Below are 17,238 nucleotides of genomic sequence, written 5' to 3'. Positions count from 1 at the left end.
TCTACTTGCCCATTTCATCTCTCTGGGGTCCAGAAGAGAAAGCATTAGGATTTCTCCAAGCTGTCACCCAACCCCAGGATGTAATCAGTCTAAGGCAGCAAGAAACTAAATATAAGGATGACAGAATGTGTATGGCTGTATTTATCAGTCCCCTTTTCCCCCTTCTTCCCCGTCCCCTTTTCCCCCCTTCTTCCCCGTCCCCTTTTCCCCCTTCTTCCCCGTCCCCTTTTCCCCCTTCTTCCCCGTCCCCTTTTCCCCCTTCTTCCCTCCGTCCCCTTTTCCCCCTTCTTTCCCCTCCCCTTTTCCCCCTTCTTTCCCCTCCCCTTTTCCCCCTTCTTTCCCCTCCCCTTTTTCCCCCTTCTTTCCCCTCCCTTTTCCCCCTTCTTCCCCCTCCCCTTTTCCCCCTTCTCACCCCTTTTCCCCTCCCAGGTAAGAGAAAGGGCACAGCAAACGCTCGGATGCCCGAGAAGGTGACCTGGATGAGGAGGATGCGGATCCTCCGGCGCCTGCTCCGCAGATACAGGGAGTCCAAGAAAATCGACCGCCACATGTGAGCTGCTGGGGCTCCTCTGGCTGCACCCCTGGGTCCCCATTCCTTCCTCTCAGGGTGCAGATGGGAGGGGGGAAATAAAACCTCTCAGGGAAGCTCAGCAGCAGAGAAGTTTTTCCAGAGGTGCTGTTTGGAAGCAGGAGCGTCCCTGCTCCTCGCTGCACGCTCGTGTGCGTTGCTGCTGTGTGCTAGGAGAGGTGTTGAGGTGTCTGGAAGCTGTGGGGTGGTTTGGTGGTTCACAACCCACCCCGTTGTGCTCTCTCAGGTATCACAGTCTGTACCTGAAGGTGAAGGGGAACGTTTTCAAGAACAAGAGGATCCTCATGGAGCACATCCACAAGCTGAAGGCAGACAAAGCTCGCAAGAAGCTCCTGGCGTAAGTGCTGATCCAGCTTCGGTCTGGCAGGAGCTGGAGTTGGAGTTTGGTTGTTGATTCCGGGTGGATTCTGGAGTCCTGGTGAAGGATCAAACCAAAACTGGGTCGGGTGGGGTTGAAGCAGGGCAGGGGGTTGGCTGGATACTGGGACATCTCCCAGTCCAGTTCTTTGGATCAGTGAATGGTTGCTGGGGGAGGCAAGGAGGCCAAAGAGCCAAATCTTCTGATGGGGGTGAGGGAGGCGATCTCTGGTTTGGTAAAGAAGGAGCCCAGGGGTGGAGGTTGAGCCCATCCCAAACTGTATCCCAATCCCTGTGGATTTCCTGCAGGGATCAGGCTGAAGCTCGCAGGTCCAAGACCAAGGAGGCTCGGAAACGCCGGGAGGAACGGCTGCAAGCCAAGAAGGAGGAGATCATCAAAACCCTCTCCAAGGAGGAAGAGACCAAGAAGTAAAAGCTCCCTGGCTTGTGTACAGAGTGTGTGCTCTTCAGGAGTGGTCAATAAAAACCTTCAGAACCCCTCAGTGTTTGTCCCACTCTGGATCACGGGAGGAAGGGAGGGAGGGGCCGGGAGCCAAACACCAAAACCCCCGAAATGCTCAGAGCCCCAGGCTGCCCCGAGCTGGGGAAGGAGCCCCAGGTGGGGGCCTTGGCAGCAGCTGAAGGCACCGGGGGATCCCTGGTCCCCCTCGAGATGTTCCTGGGGGGGGTGAGGAGCCTCAGGGGGGGCTCCTGATGGTGCCTGGGAGAGCCAGGAGCAGCCCCTGGAGAGGGGGGGATCCCAGGAGGTCACTGAAGAGGGGACAGACAGCTCTGGGCTCAGTGCAGAGATGGGGGGGGGGAGGGCTCTGATCCCACCGCCCCTCGGGAGAGGGCAGGGGGCTGCACATCCCCTGGCTCCAGGGTGAGGAGCTGTGGGGCCACAGCTGACAGCAGAGAACACCCCCAGACCTCCCCCCCAGGACACCCCAAACCCCCCCACTCACCTGTGGGTGCTGTCAGCTGGTGCTGGGGGGCTGTCTGCAGGAGGGGGGGGGCTGCAGCAGTACCCCAACCCCCAAAAAGCTGCCCTCTTCCTGCCCCCCCCCGACCCCCCCAGGGCTTTATAAACTGAGGAGAGAGGGTCCCCCCCCCCAGGAAATGCAGCTGGGACCCCACACACACCCCCCCTCACCCAGCTGATGGCAGCCCCTGGGCACAGGCCTGCAGGGGGTGGTTGCCCCGATGCTCTGTGCTTGCCCACCATGTCCCCACATGTCACACAGCCCCTCCCCCCCCCCCATCCCATTCCAGGACCCCCCCAATGTGTCCCCATCCCCCTCGGTCCTGCTGCTGGCTCCACCCGGGGTGACACCACGGTGACACCATCGTGGTGGCCCAAAGAGCCCCCAGAGGGACCCCACAGCATCAAGATGAGGGGACAGGGACCCCCCTGGGGAGGGGACACACACCCCTGACCCACAGCCCCTCTGCCAGGACAGGCGGCAACACCAAAACTCTTCCAGATGGCACAAAATTTAAAAAAAAAAAAAATTACTTTGTGGCACCAACACGGCAGTGGTGACAAATGTTTAATTAGGGACCCCGCGGTGTTATTGCTTGGGTGAGCCGGGCTGCACACTCGTGTGAGGCTGCACACACACACGTGGGGCTGAACACACACACACTCGTGAGGCTGCACACACGTGGGGTTGCACACACGCGTGTCAGTGCACACAGACAGACACATCTGGCTCTGGAGTGCGTGTGGGGAGTGTGCACGTGTGGGTGGCCCATCCGTGGGCAGTGCCACCCTGGGGACACACACACACACACCCCTGTGTCCCCTGGGCACACGCCTCGAGGTGTCCCCCAGGGGTTGGGGACACTGGGGACAGCGCCCCGGGAATGGGGTGGGGGGGGGATGGGTGGGGGGTGTCAAGCACTGCCCGGACGGAGCTTCCTGAGGCGCGGTGGTGGCACTGGGTTGGGGGACAGGGACAGCGAGGTTGGACGCTGCCCCTCAGATCTGGGTCAGCGCCTCGGCTGGGACCAAACCCCTCTTCCTTCCACTCGTCACCCGCAGGAGCCCCTCGGCCCGACCCACGCCGACACAGATCTGGGACAGACAGAGGGACAGGCGGAGGGAGGGACAGGCGGAGGGAGGGACAGGCGGAGGGAGGGACAGGCGGACGGTCACCTCGCTGCCACCCAACCCAGCTCCTCACACCCCGGGGGAACGGGGTGGGGGATGCCGGGGGTGGGAGCAGAGGAGTCCCCCCTCCCTTACCTGGTTCTCCCGCAGGCTGATGCGTCCCTGGTCCCGGTCGCCCCGCACGGCCCGGCAGCTCCTCCAGACGCTCTCCCCGGGACGGACCCGCTGGACGAAGTTGGCCGGGAAGAAGCCCAGACGGTCGCCCACCTTCCCCTGCGGCCCCGCGGAGGCTGAGACCTCGCAAACTCGCTACACCAGGACAAACAGCCCCCCCCGGGCTGGGTCCCTCCCCCCCCCCTCCCACCTCCAGACCCCCCCTGACCTTCCACCAGTCCTCGTTGGAGTCGTCCACCAGTGTCACCCTGTCCCCGGGCCTGGGGAGGGAAGGAGGGAGGTGTGGGGCAGTGTGGAGGTGTCCCCCACAAAGTTTCGCAGGGTGACCCCCACCCACCCCCCCCAACCCCCTCCCCACTCACTGCAGCGCCAGGGTCCTGCTGCTCCTGGGGCACGAACTTGTAGAGAGCCACGTAGGAGAACATGGGAGCCCCATCCCGCCTCACCGGGACCCCCTGGGCAGCCTGTGGGCACAGCAAGCTCTGCCCTATGGCCCCCGGACCCCCAGCCCCACATCCTCCCAGCCCCATGGCTCCCGGACCCCCAGCCCCATGGCCCCCCTGCCCCACAGCCCTTCTCCAAAGCCTCCATCCCAGTGGCAGTGCCCCCTCCCTCTGCCCCACAGCCCTCTCTTCCAACCCCCGATGCCTCCGCCCCACATCCCCATCCCTCTGCCTCACACCCCCATCCATCACCGAGCCCCCCCCCCCCCCCCCCCCCCCCCCATCCCTCCTTTCATCCTCATCCCATCACCCCCTGACCCCCCACCTGCTGCCCGGGGCTCTTCTCCTCCGTGCTGTCCCTTTCCATTGGGGTCACAGCTGCCCAGACAGACAGACGGAGGGGACAGAGTCAGCGCTGACCCCCCCAAACCCCTACACCCACCTCCGCCACCCCCCTTACCGCTGTCACTTGGGGTCCCCACGCTGCCCAGAGTGTCCCCGCTCTCCTCCCCGGCTCCCACTTTGTCACCCTAGAGCAGAGGGAGGTCTTGGAGGGGAGGGTGTCCCCACACCCCCGAGTGTGCCCCCCCCACCCCTCCCCAGTCCTGGGGTTACCTGGGTGCCGGGGGGCAGCTCCGAGGGGCCGGTGCTGTGTGCCAGGGAGGTACCGAACCGCAGCGCCTCGTACACCGGGTCCAACCCCGCGTCGGGGTCTGAGGCTGGGGAGGGGGGAACAGGGTGGTCAGAGACCCCCCCAGCCCAGCCTGCACCCCAGGGAGAGATTGCACCCCCACGGCGGGTGCAACCGGGGGGCTCACCTGGGGGGGTCTCATCCTGCACGGAGCCTCCCTGCGCCGGCAGCAGCAAGGAGAGCTGAAATTGCGTCGGAAAGAAGTAGCCTGGAGGAAAAAAACAGGAATTTGGGGAAAAAAGGAGGGACCCGGCACTCCCGAGCACCGTGGGTGGCAGAGCTGAGGTGCTGGGGGGAGGTCTTGGCTGTGCCCACCCGCGTCCGTGGACACGCAGCCCCGTGCACACGCGTGTGCGCAGCCACGCATCACAGTGTCTGCAGCCCCCCCCGGGGCTGTGTCGGGGAGGCTCGGGGGGGTCTGGCAGAGCTCTCTGTGTCTGTGTCCCCCCCCCCAGCACGTACCGTCTTGCCGGGGCAGTGCTGGTGCGAGATCCCCTGGGAGCACCAGAGGTGCACGCCGGCCTTGCACGCCTTGCACCGCAGGCCCTGCCGAGAGTTACCTGCAGGCAGCGAGGGGGGGGTCACGGGAGATGCCCCCCCACTCCCGCACTCCTTCCCGGCCCCCCACATCCCGGCCCCCGGCCCTACCTGCGATGAGCTGCCGGCACAGCTCGCAGGGGCAATGCTTCTTGAAGACGTACTGCTGGAAGCCGTGTGTCCGGGGGGGGGACGGGGGGGTTCCGGGGGGTTGTCCCCCCCCGCCCGGCCGCGGGAACAGGTTCTCCACGCTCTTGCTCCGCAGCAGCGTCCGGAGGGACAGTGACCGCTTCAGCCGCTGCATCTGCCGGAGGGACCCCCCAGGGGTGGCAGGGATCCCCTAGGGGATGGGGGAACCCCCCCCCGGGATAGTAGAAACCCCCCCACGGGCCGGGATGACCCCGCAGGGGCCGGGTAGACTCCCCCAGGAGCGATAACCACCCCGGGAGGGACCGAAGGACCCCCCAGGGGTGGCAGGGGACCCCTCCCAGGGTCGTGTCCCCCCCCCTCCCCCCTCTGCAGTAACCCAGACCCACCGCGGGACCGGGGAGGCAGCCGAGGTGAGGTGGGGGGGGGGCTGACCCCCCCCGGGATAGCCCAGCGACCCCGAAGCGGCTGAAAGTGCCCGGGAGTGGGGGCACGGCCGCCCCCCGGGCACACTCCCCCCCCTCTGCCCCCTCGGCCGTACCTTGGTGCCGTGCCCGTCCCCGGGGCCGTGGGGGGGCGGCTCCGGGGGTCCCGCCGGTTCGGTCTCCCCGGGTGGCTCCGTCATGCACCCGCCACGCCCCCCCGCCGCCACTCCCTCCCCGCTGTCGCGACAGCGCCGCGACCCGGTCGCGACAGGGCTGCGCTCAAGCTGTCGCTGGCCCCTCCCTGCGGGGGCCATGGAGATTTACGCTGATTTTTGGCTGCCCATTGGCTGCTGGCCCCCATGGGGCGGGGCTTGCCCCCCATCACCAGGCGCTGCATGGGGGGGGGGCCCTGAGGAGGACCCCCCCACTGACAGCTTGGGGCGGGGGGCAGCACCCAGGGACCCCTCAGTTGACACTTAGGGGGCAGCACCCATTCCTCACCCCCCGCGATATCCCGAGGGGTGTCAGCGGTCACTGACCCCTTTTGGGGGGTCGGGGGGGGCAGCACATACAGACACCTCCATGGGGCGGGGAAACACCCGTGGACCCCCCCCACTTCGACACCAAAAGGGAGGAGAACAGTACCCATAATCACACCCTCCTCCCCCTCCGTAACACCCATATCCCCTTATTGACGACAGCTGGGGGGAGGTCAGAACCCTGTATGAGTAACACCCGCCCGTCCCCTTTTTTGTGCCCAGAATGAGCCAAATCGGGGCGAAATTCAAGGCATTAAAATTCAGCGGGGGCCCGGCGGGCTGGCACAGGGCGGGTTTGGCTTCTCGCCCTGGACAGAGTGGACCGCAATGGCAGGGGGGGGGGAGATGTCCCGGGGGTGGCAAGATGTCCTTGGCTGGGCCGGGACAAGGGGACAAGTTTGGGGGGGACACGCGGGACTGTTCACGGGGGGGCTCCAGCCGGGAGGGCCATCGCATCCTCGACAACGGTGAGTGCTGAAGGGGCTGAGGGGTGTTTGGGGGGACCGTGCTCACCCCCCTCCCTCAAACATCCCCGTCTCCGTCGGCATCCCCGAACCCTAAATCCCCCCCACGCTGCTTGACAGGGTGGGGGTCATCTGGGACCCCTCCGGGATCAGTCCGTGCAGGTGGGACCCCCCCGGAGACTTCAGCGGGCGGGCAGGGGGGGTCGGTGGGGGGGCCGGGGACCCATCCCGGGGATCCCCGGGAGGCTCCGCGGTTCATGATCCTGATCCTGAGCCCCCTCCAGACCCCCCTCTGCCTCCGCAGGTCCCCGCCAGACCCTCCACACGTTGCGGGAACCCCCCGAGGGTGCGGGGTGTGGATGCTCAGCTCCGGAGGGCTGCGTGGGGCAGGGTGGGGATGGGGCTCACTGTCCACCCCCCCGTCCTTGTTCCCAAGGCTGAGCTCCTGGAGGAGCTGACGGTGCCCGAGCTCTGGGGCTGCCCACGGGCCCGGCGGGGACGCTCCGCCATCCACCTCCTCGTCAGCGACATGGTGAGGACCGAGGGGGACAGCCAGGGGGACAGCGGGGAGCTGCGGGACCCCACAGGGTCCCCAACCTGCTCCCCCAAAGCTCAGCCCCAGCCCGGGCTCCCCCGCACCTCGCCCCGCAGGCGATCAGGAGCCCCCTGGACGAGTCGTGCTTCACGGTGGCCACCAGCGAAGGTAACGTGGTGGCCGTGGGCAGGCAGAGCCTGGCAGGGGACAACCTGAGCCGTCTCCGGGGGGGAAGCCCCCCCTGGTGCTGCGGGAAGACCCGGACCCCCACGCTGCATCCCCCCTGCTGCCCAGAGGGGTCCCGGACCGCTTCACCTCTGTCCCCTGCTCCCGGGACCTGTGGTGGCCGTGTCCCCACCCCCGCCGTGTCCCCAACCCCGCCGTGTCCCCTTCACCCCCCAGCGTGGCCCCGTCCCGGCGGCACTTCGGGCAAGGGGGGGTCCCGCACCTGAAGCCGGGAGAACACCGGGACCCCCCCTCCCCGGCCCGGTGCCGAGATCAGAGGGAGGGGACGGCATGGAGGGTGGGGGCAGAGACAGACACGGGCCGTGCACCCAGAAACCCCCCCAGAAATCAGTGGCTGCAGAGGGGAGCCCCCCCAGCTCTGCCCTGAGCGTCCCCCCCAGCCCTGACCCCACAGGGCACATCACACAGACCAGGGACAACCTAGCTATATATATATATATATTTACTTGTAGTTAATGGCATTATTATATCCACACAGTGTCAAGGAAAGCACAGATTACAATATCATTAAAATAGGATTTTACAGCTCTCTCTCTGCTATATATATATATATATATACCCATAAATTTATATATATATATAACCAAGGGAGTGTATGACAAGGTTCCAGCTCCCCAGTCCAGCACATCATTCCCAACAGACACCGTGAGCCCACCCGAGGTTAAAAAGGTGTCAAAAATACCGAGGGGACCCATCCTGCCCCCCAGCAAGGGGTCTGGGGAAAGGGGAGACCCAGGGGGTGCAGATCCCGGGTTAGGAGGGAAGAGCTGGGATGGGGGGAAGGAGAAGGGAGCTCGGAGCCAGCTTGGTGTGTGACAGCAGGGGATGATGTCTTCATCTCTTTAAAAAAAAAAAAATCCCCAAAAATCCACCCTTGTGGAAGCACTGGGAGAGCAGGGACCGACAGCTCTGCCAACCCCTTGGGGACAGGGGAGGTGGCACCTGATGGAGCTGAGATGTCCCCTCTGGACTGGAGCCCTGGGGGGCACGGGAGGGCAGGAGCAGAGGAAAAGGAAAAGTGGCTTCTCCCCCCAATATTTTTTTTTTGTCCCCTTGGAAGTCCCTGAGCTGCAGCACCAGGACCTCAGCACCTGCCAGGGCCAGGCTCCAGCACCACGAGGGAAGAGAAACAGCAGCCAGGTCACTTGGATGCCAGAAAATAAAGCAAAAATGAAAAAAAAAAACAACAAACCACCTAAAAACACCCCCCCCACACCATCACCCAACCCTCCTTTAGGTCTTCTAAAGCTCATTTTTGGGGCACACTCCCACTACACTGCAGTGAAGAACCTTGTCATACCCACCAAAAGAAAAAAAAAAAAAACCAAACTCTGACCCCCAAACCACAACACCAAAAAAAAAAAAAAAAAAAGGAAATTACAGTAACGTTTAGAAAATGGGAATTTGTTAAAAAGTTTTGTTCTATGTCACGACTGCACCAGTGTTACACCTGCCCTGGCCTGGTGGGGAGCAGGCAGAGAACTGATGTTGTGTGCCTGAAAACACCAGAAAAAACTGGATTTTGGTTGTATTCGATCCCCTCACACCTCCCCAGCACTACCCCAGGAGGTTTCCCTGGAGCTGTCCCTTGGCTCTGCACCCTCTGCTCCCCAAGAAGGTGCTGGATGGGGCAGCTCTGGGGGGGCTGCACCATGGGAGGTGCTGAAAGGGTCCCAGGGTCCACAAACCGTGGCTTTTCCCGTTGGGAATACACTGGGAACATCTGCAGAGGCATCTCGGGGGGCTGGGGGGAGCCTGGGTTTTGAGGGAAGGGGAAAAGAGCCTGGAGAAGGGCTCAGGGTGGTTACCCCGGGAGCTGATCCAGCAGGGGCTGGACCAGAACCATTTGGCACAAGAGTTCTGTAAATTGATGTTCAGTCAGGGGTTCTCTTCACCCAACCTCCCATCAGCAGAGCCAGCATTTTGCATCACTTTCCCCCCAAAAAAAGGACACAACAAAGCCCTTCCTTGGGCCCTCCCTGTCTGCAGCCACTGGATCAACCCCTCACCTCTCCCCCCGCAGCATTCCCAGCCCCCTGCCACAGACAGAAAGTTTTTTTTTTTGCTCTACCAAGTTATTTTTCTAGTGAGACACAGCTTGGAAAATGGTGTTTATTGGTATTTATAAATACAAACATAAGGAAGAGTCCATTTGAAGACGGATAATTGACTTAAAAGGACACTGTCAAGTAGTTTGAGCTACTTTAATGCTGTCACCCTGTTTGGAAAAAATAAAAATTAAAAAAAAAAAAAAAATAAAGTAATGCTTTGGGTTCTGTATTCTTGAGTTTTCCCCTTGAAAACTCCACTCTGTTACAAGGAAATCTGTCATCCAGCTACACACCCTGGCTTGCAAATCCATTTTAGCTCTCCCCTGCCACAGCATCAGCTGCACCAAGTGTTTTCCAGAGCTGTGCAATTCCTGGGGGTGCTGCCCACACCCCCCCTTTGGGTCAGCCTGGCACCTTGGGAAGCACCTTTATCTTCTGCCACCCTGCACATGGGGGGAAAGGAGCTCTGCAGATGAAGCCTAGGAACGTGCTCGTTGAGGAGAGAGAGAGAGAGAGAGAATCCATGGTGCTAAAGAGGATTTGAATAAATATAAGGGATTAAAAGCTCTCTACAGGCAAGGAATTGACAGTATCCTTTTAACCACAGCACAGTTCCTCCCAGCAGACTCTGCAGCTGCAAGACTTGGCTAAGCATACACAGATGGGGTGGGAAATCTGAGGTTGCAGATGAAGGGGACAGAGCTTGGGTGGCACTCAGCAACCTCCTGATTGCCTGAGCAGCTCAGGCAGGGGGAAGAGGGGTGGGAAGTGCCTCGAAGCAAACCCACAGGGGAAAAAAAAAAAATAAAACCACCAAAAACCCCCTGGGCCTCTCACCCAAAGCATTCCTTGTGTCCCCCCAGCAGAAAGTTCTTCAGCTTCACATCCCCTGGAGGATGAGAAGCATCCCTAGAGCTGTGTGGAGGAGTTGGCAGCACTTCCACCCCAGCTCATCCTCCACCAACCTCTTAGGGTCTGCCCCAGTTCTGCCCCATTACACCCCTGGCATCTGTTCAGGTTTTTTCAACTGGAGCTCCCAGGGCTGTGGGCAGCACCTGGGCTAATCCTGCCTGAAATGGCCCCAAACCAACTGCTGTGAACGTTCCCCTGAAGCTGGGGGAGGAGCAAACCCCCAGCTCATCCCCATGGTTCCTCTTCTGGGCAAGACACTTACCTGCAGAAGGTGCCAGAGTCAGAGCATCCCCCAGAGCTCACACCTGGGTGTAGGAAAAGGTGACAATTCCTGAGGGTGTTTTACACCCCTGCTGCTCCTCCCGCTGCCTCTTTGGGATTTGGTGAGCAGGGCAAGGAGTAAAATTGATTCTAATTTGCTTTTCCTCAGGGGCAGGGTGAGGGGTCAGAGGGAAAGGACAGGAGGACTTGAGAGTCACTGGAACAGAGACTACAACTGTTTCCCTATATCAAGAGTTATATTTTTGTCACTGGGATAAAAACTGAAATACAAACTGGGACACCCTAGCACGGGTAAAAAACAGGCCAAGAAGCCTCCAAGAGCCCAGCCTGTAGTGCAGCTCACTTCCCATTTAAAAATCTTCCCAGTGGGTTATTCCAGGCTCAGGTTTCCAGGTTTTTTTTTTTTTTTTTTTTTTTTTTTGGTAAGTTTAAATTACCAATTCATCTCTTTTTTGCTTGGTAAATCTCAAAGAATTACTGAATTAGAAATATTAAAAAAACAAACAAAAAAAACCAAAAACCCAACCAAAAGCAGGATGTAGGGAGGGTAAAAAAACTTGAGCCTGACATTACAGATTTCAAGCTATATCACAACAACCTCGGCAGCCTCCGAGCTGGATGCTACAGAACACAGAAGAAACAGCTGAACCTTCACTGTGAGCATGCTCAGGGTGGTCAGCAAGGAACAGGAAGCAGAGAAGCACAAGAAAATTGTGGCTCACAACAGCTGCTGTTTCATTCCCTCACTGAAAAACGGACACACACACAAAAAAAAGAAAAAAAAAAAAAACCACCAAAATAACCCCATTTTGTTGGGATTTTCAGGTTCGGGGTTTTTTGTTGTTTTTGTTTCTTCTGGCCAACGGGTGCAGGGTTAAAGCATGTTCCTTTCCTCTCCCCCTCTCAAAGGATTCCTGTTACTACTCCAACCTCAGCAGCAGGAACCAGGGCATCCTGGGTTGGCAAAAAACAAAACAAAAAAAAAAAAACAAAACAAAACCAAAACCCTCCCCCTCCTTACCGCATGGGTTTTATCTGAGCATGCCCAGTAGGAATGGTTCAGGATTACACCAATTCCACCTACGGGGAAAAGAGCCAGCCCAGCTCCAGCTCCCAGCCTGCCAAGTTCATCAGTTTGCTGGAAGGGGTGGGATATGTAAGGTGCAGGGGTGGTTAGGGGGGTCCCACACCACCTCCTGCTCTCTGGCCCTCCCAAAGGAGACTGGCATCGCTTTCCTTGGAGATACTGGTGTCCACCATAACTCTACAGGTGTAAATTAAATACTCAGTTTGCAGGGGTGACCCCTTCCAGGGTCATAGGATGATGCAGCATCTGCAGAAGCGTTGCCGGCTGCCCCCGACCGAGGGAGGTGGAGTCACAGGCGCGAAGTAGGCGTGGACTTTAATGTTGGGTAAATGGGTCTGGAAAGAGAAAACACCGAGGTGAGAAGTGACACAGAGAGAAAAGTGAGAGCCACAGAGCCCCAGCCAGCCCTGCTTCACTTCTCTTCTAAACAGAGGCACAAACCCCAGAGCCAGACTCCCAGTGACACAGCCACCACCTCCCCTCCATCCCTCCCACCTCCTGCCAACCCAATCTTCCCAATCTCACACCCGATGGTTCTCACAGCACTTTTTAAGAACCAGCAGCACACGATGGTTCTCACAGCACTTTTTAAGAACCAGCAGCACCCCATGAGGACCCTTCATGGGTCTTCATGGGATGCACAAACCCTCATCCCTCCCTCCTCTCCCTGGATCAAGCCGCAGCCCTGAGCGGGGTTTTCACTGATTCCCTTTACCCTGAGTCTCTTGATCCCTGCCCGGGTGATTTGCTGACAGTCGTAGAGTTCTATCCTCTCCAAGCTGTGGCAGCTTTTCAGGTGCTCCAGGGAAGCATCTGTGATCAAGGGGCAGTTGTCCAACTCGATCACCTCCAGGCGGTCGTGGGCGCAGGCGCCGTTCCCCAGGTGACGGATCCCATCGTCTGTGATCAGCTCACAGTGGGACAAACTCTGCACCCAAACACAGCACGTTAGGGAAGCTGATCCCCTGCCTGGGGACACTGGGGGGTGAGGGAGGAGCTGCCCCCCACGTTTGCCACACTGGGGTTTTGGGCAGAGGTTGAAGCTCTCCTTGCCCCAAAGCCACTGCTGCTCCCTGGATTCCAAGCGTCGGGCTGGAATCCCAATGGCCAAGGTGCCTGCAAGGGGAAAACCCAAAGCTGGAAGGGAAGGGGAAAGGCAGCTGCTGAGAGAGGAGACCCACAGGGCCAGGAGGACAGCACAGAAATAAAAGAAATACCCCTGCTATTGAAAAAAACACCTTTGTAAAATTCGTGGCCTTACACATGGAGGGAAGGACCCTCCCACCGGGTCCCAGAACCAGCAGGAGGACACCAAGACATCACCACCTACTTGGTGATTTTTTTAAACATTTTTTTTTTGGTGGGGCTGCATCTTAGAAGCTCTTGAGGAGGAAGTGGGGCTTGAGCTGGCATCACCCTGTTGGTTTGTTGAGTGGCAGAGCAGGGATGGCTGCTCAGGAGAACCCACCCACTGCATCCCCCCACCTCCCAGGCCAGGTTTTTCCATGATGAGAGTGGAGCAGTACAAAAAGGGATCCAGAGGAGACTCAGACTGAAATCCCAGAAATCGAGACCAAGAAGAACATTCCTTGCCAGAGCCAGCAACCTTTCTAGGTCGTGGTTGCCCAGCTCCACACTACAGGTGAGAAGGGCTCCAGTCTCCTCTCCTACAGATGCCCTGACAGCCCAGATTGCAGACAGGTTTTGTCTGGCTTGCTGCACACAGCCAGAGGCTGGGACCAGGAGAATCCAGTGTCCTAGAACTCATTTTCAGGCAGCTGTGGGTGCCTGGCACAGGATTAGTGTTAGCAGTAGGGGAGGGACAATGGGTTCTTCAGGGTCAAGTTTCTATCCCAATTCTTCCAAGCCTTCACAAGACATCTATGAAGTCAAAGAGACAAATCCCCACAGGCAGGGCTTAAAATCTCTTTGTTTAGAGAAAGAAAATGCTCAAAGTCTCACTTTTGACACTCACCAGAACCTGAAGCCGTGGACAGTGTATGGAAAGCTGGATTAATGTGCTGTCTGTTATCTGGAGGGGGAAAAAAACAGAAACAGCCCTTTCATGCTGGGTGCTTTGCACAAGGATGTTCTTCCCCCCTGCAAGAGAAAAACTGCAAACTTGTCCCCAATCCAGGACACTGCTCCCCACAGCCACTCTCCTGAGGAACTCAGGAACTCATCTCCCATGTGACCAAATCAGATGTACAGATTTTTCCACCCCATTTACAGAAATGGCAGAAATGTTGCTGTTTCCCTGCACTCCCTTAAGCAGCTCCCATGGAATAAGCTCACAATTCAAAGAAGGAAGGGAGCAGAGCTCTTCAACACCCCAGTGTCTCCTCAATGTTTGGCTCTGGAAGCACAAGGGGTGTTCAGACCCCCACCCCCTGTTCCTCTTCATTCTTCAGGAAGACAGAAACCCACTCAATGTCTTTCTGATTTAAAGCATCCAGAAGGGAACTTGCTGGGCTCTCTTTGTTCAGTGCAGCCAGGCCAAGGACACAGCCTCATTTTGCTCCTTCTTTTTTTGGGTTAACTTTAAATCACTTCCTGTCTGGACTATTGTCATTTCCTCTGGTGAGCTCCTGAATTTCTGCCCTGGAAACATCAGGAAGTGCAGAACACCAGGGTCCTGCTGTCCCCATGGCAGGAAGCAAAACCCTATTATCTCCACTGTCTTCCTCTGAATTAATTTCCAACCTATCCTTAGGGTGAGAGACTTTTTCATGGGGAAATTCAACTGTTTGCCCCTGCAAATGCCCCTCTGGAATGGTTATCAGCTCATGGCACAGATCCTACAGGACTGTGGGAGCCCTAAATTTGTAGCAATTTGTGTAGCACAAACCTTCCCTTGGTTTATGGACAGGGACTTTGTCCTGTGCCCCTCACACATCTCTTACAAGACCTTCAGGACACAACTATTAAATATTTCATTTACAGCAGCATTCATCACTAGGAAATATGAACAAAAGATCAAGCTACACAAGCAGCATTATCTTATCCAAATATATCTGATTTCTTGCTCAGGATTCTAAATCAAATCCTGAGTCAATCTGCTTTTCCATGATCTTTCCACACTGTGCTAAAAAAAAAAAGAAGTGGCAGCCAGAGGTGGCACCTCCTACCTGGACACACTCTTCCAGGTCCATTTTTTCAAGCTCGTGGCAGTTCTGGGAACAAAGAAAAGATCCAACACACAAACTAAGTGCAAAGTTCAGCCAGCAAATATAAACACAATACAAGAGAAGAGTCCTTTGTAAAAATGCAGGGTATTTTCTCCACAAAACATCATGACTAAAAGGATGCTTTACTGCTTCTTTAAGAGCACCACAAGGTATAGTAAAGGAAATTTAGCCATTTCACTCATTTAAAGACACTGAGGATTTTTATTCAGAGGAAGTAAGGGAGGTTAAAGTTAGGGTCAGCTGTATAGAACATCTAGAAAAAACCAACCAGTAAAGTCTGTGACTCTGGAGTAGTTTGGATGCACATCCTGTGGGCCAGGACAATGCCAAAGATTACACACAACCCAATTTTTGTGACAGCTTCCACTCCCACGTCAATAGCAAAATTATTTTTTAAAAATCTACATTCAAATCTACATTCAATGTTGGTTGTTATTGATCAGGAAAAAGCAAAGACACTTGATGAAGGGGCAGTGATGAGCACTTACCCTAGCTAGAGTGGTAAAGCCCACGTCTGTTAGCTGAGAACACCTTGCAACTTCTAATATTCTGCACAGAAAGAATTTATAATAACCATGGTGGAGTCATTTTTGCTTTGCAGAGTGTTTCAGTAAAAGCTTCCAGCAACCCAGAAAAATCTGACCCCGTTTAGGCTGTGCTGCCTGAGAAGAGACTTTGCACACAGCATCCACCCTCTGCACCTCAGTGTAGGTCACAGGGAAAAAAATAAAATAAAGGAATCAGGCTAAAAGGGAATGCCCAGGGTCATGCATCCCACCACGGGGCAGGGAGCTCCAATCCCACCAGTGATCCCACTAAGGATTTCTTAACCACCTTCATTCACTGCTGGGCACCCCACAACCTCCCCATGGCACCTCCTCTGGGTTCCACCCCCACCACAGCTCTCAGGGTGTCACACAGGACCACCTGGCATGGAAGAAAAAAAGGTTGGATGCCATGAGAGAAGAACCTGAGGTCTTCTAAGAGGTGACCTGCTTGCTTCTGGGACAAGAGGTCATTTTTTTCTGGCAGCTGCTGCTTCACAATGTCAACAGATTTATCTGCTTTTATATATCTGCACTTATCTATGTTTTATCTGCCTTGCAAAATTTGTTTTATGCAAATAAAAACTGCCCACAGTGCATGGAGCTGGATGCTGGCAGAGCAGCTGAACACCAGCACAGAAACCATTTGGAAATGGAGTTTTCCCTTCCTCTTTCAAAACTGGTTTCTATCCAGTGCTGCACTTTGGACCCCAATTTCTTTAAATAAACTGAGCACAGAAAACAGGGGTGGTTTCTTTATCCCTGGAAAACAGGCTTTTTATGCCATTTAAAACAGGCTGCTCAGCTGTTAGAGATGTCAGGAAATAAAACTTCTTCCTGCACCCAGCCAGTTTCTGAATTATAGTGAAGTCTTCCTGGAATAACTTGTCCTAATAATAATTTAAAAAGCCCTAAAAAAAAGGCAAAAAAAAAAAAGAAAAAAGCAAGCACGTGGAGAGATGTGGCTGGGAGCCCACTCAGAGTGAAAGCTTACACAATTCCTTCTGCTAGAAAATCATGATGAAAACCCTGCTAATGTCACATGTCAAGTGAAACAATGGTGTTTAAATGCATTTTCAGTTCTCAGGACAAAGTAACCTGACCTCAACTGCTGTTTGCACAAAAGAACAAAAGTAGCTACACCACGGTGTAAAAGGAGGCTGCTCCTGAGTGTGCAGCACCATGGCAGGGAGCCCTTTTACAACTCTTTTACTCACACAGCTTCAGAAACCAGAAATTTGGGCAAAACTACGAGCACCCCACAGCTAAAACCTGGGAAAAAAAATCCCTGTGATAAAGAGATTTTAGACTTTCAGAGTCTAAAGCAGCTCCAAGGATGACAGGGCCATGTCACCACGATCCTTTGCTCAGCATGCAATGGGGCACTGGGGTTGGGGTCACTGGGGTTGGGGTCACTGGGATTGGGGTCACTGGGGTTGGGGTCACTGGGGTTGGGGTCACTCTGCAGGGCCAACTTACCTAAGCCTGGGGCAGTTCTGTCCCAGGGCATTCAGGATGGCATCTGTAATGTTAGAGCAGCCTGAAGCACACAAGGATTGTAACTTGTGGCATCCTCTGCATATTGTAATGAGACCATCATCTGTTATTTGCTACAAGAAAAACAATAACAACATCACAAGCCATAACAACGGAGGTGGAGGTGAAAGGCTCTGCAGATTTTCCTTCTCAGGAAACCCAGGTCATGATGCTTTCAACCCAGAAATGTCTTCCAATTTTTGCACTGGGGCAGCTGAACCAGGACGAGCCCCGTGGAAGTGACTTGTGACCATTCTGAAAGTGATTCCACAGGCAGGGAAATGTCCCTGAGCTGGGGCCATGGGAGCCACAGGGATGGCACAGGAGCAGCATCCTCCTGGGGGTGCCTGCCCAGGAAAGCCCTTGGCTGAAACTCA

General features: G+C 56.5%; 3 protein-coding genes across 4 annotated transcripts in view; 1 reads left to right on the top strand and 2 right to left on the bottom strand.

The window, feature by feature from the left end:
• Positions 1-410: 410 nt before the first annotated feature.
• Positions 411-1,447, top strand: RPL19 (ribosomal protein L19). Its single transcript, XM_071728815.1, has 3 exons — positions 411-550; positions 816-926; positions 1,256-1,447. Exons 1-3 carry the CDS (start codon positions 459-461, stop codon positions 1,377-1,379), a joined length of 327 nt encoding a protein of 108 aa, XP_071584916.1. The 5' UTR covers positions 411-458; the 3' UTR covers positions 1,380-1,447.
• Positions 1,448-2,479: 1,032 nt separating this feature from the next.
• On the bottom strand, positions 2,480-5,757 carry STAC2 (SH3 and cysteine rich domain 2). Its single transcript, XM_071728807.1, is given in 13 exon segments — positions 2,480-3,023; positions 3,195-3,332; positions 3,442-3,493; positions 3,596-3,606; positions 3,608-3,697; positions 4,002-4,054; positions 4,137-4,206; positions 4,292-4,395; positions 4,495-4,542; positions 4,545-4,575; positions 4,830-4,927; positions 5,016-5,208; positions 5,593-5,757. Coding segments are annotated over 13 exon segments (1,068 nt in total). The 5' UTR covers positions 5,677-5,757; the 3' UTR covers positions 2,480-2,927.
• A 3,601-nt stretch (positions 5,758-9,358) lies between these two features.
• The window catches only part of FBXL20 (F-box and leucine rich repeat protein 20), a 34,227-nt gene continuing 26,347 nt past the window's right edge, over positions 9,359-17,238 (bottom strand). The window contains exons 10-16 of one of the 2 annotated variants that reach the window (XM_071728802.1): positions 16,805-16,935; positions 15,269-15,329; positions 14,721-14,765; positions 13,568-13,624; positions 12,308-12,520; positions 9,605-11,927; positions 9,359-9,478 (exon numbers count right to left, since the gene is read on the bottom strand). In XM_071728802.1, the coding sequence (XP_071584903.1) occupies positions 11,820-11,927; positions 12,308-12,520; positions 13,568-13,624; positions 14,721-14,765; positions 15,269-15,329; positions 16,805-16,935 (615 nt within the window). In that variant the 3' untranslated portion in view covers positions 9,359-9,478; positions 9,605-11,819. The remainder of the gene's footprint in view (positions 9,479-9,604; positions 11,928-12,307; positions 12,521-13,567; positions 13,625-14,720; positions 14,766-15,268; positions 15,330-16,804; positions 16,936-17,238) is intronic. The other variant, XM_071728803.1, reaches the window with a different exon arrangement.

Source organism: Heliangelus exortis, chromosome 29, assembly GCF_036169615.1.
Source record: "Heliangelus exortis chromosome 29, bHelExo1.hap1, whole genome shotgun sequence".
NCBI lineage: Eukaryota > Metazoa > Chordata > Aves > Apodiformes > Trochilidae > Heliangelus > Heliangelus exortis.
This window is presented reverse-complemented; position numbering and strand designations above follow the sequence as displayed.

Coding starts and splice junctions, on each gene's coding strand:
- RPL19 (XM_071728815.1), top strand. CDS start 459: ATGCCCGAGAAGGTGACCTGGATGAGGAGGATGCGGATCCTCCGGCGC. Junction 551..815: donor AAGAAAATCGACCGCCACAT/GTGAGCTGCTGG, acceptor GTGCTCTCTCAG/GTATCACAGTCTGTACCTGA. Junction 927..1,255: donor GCTCGCAAGAAGCTCCTGGC/GTAAGTGCTGAT, acceptor GATTTCCTGCAG/GGATCAGGCTGAAGCTCGCA.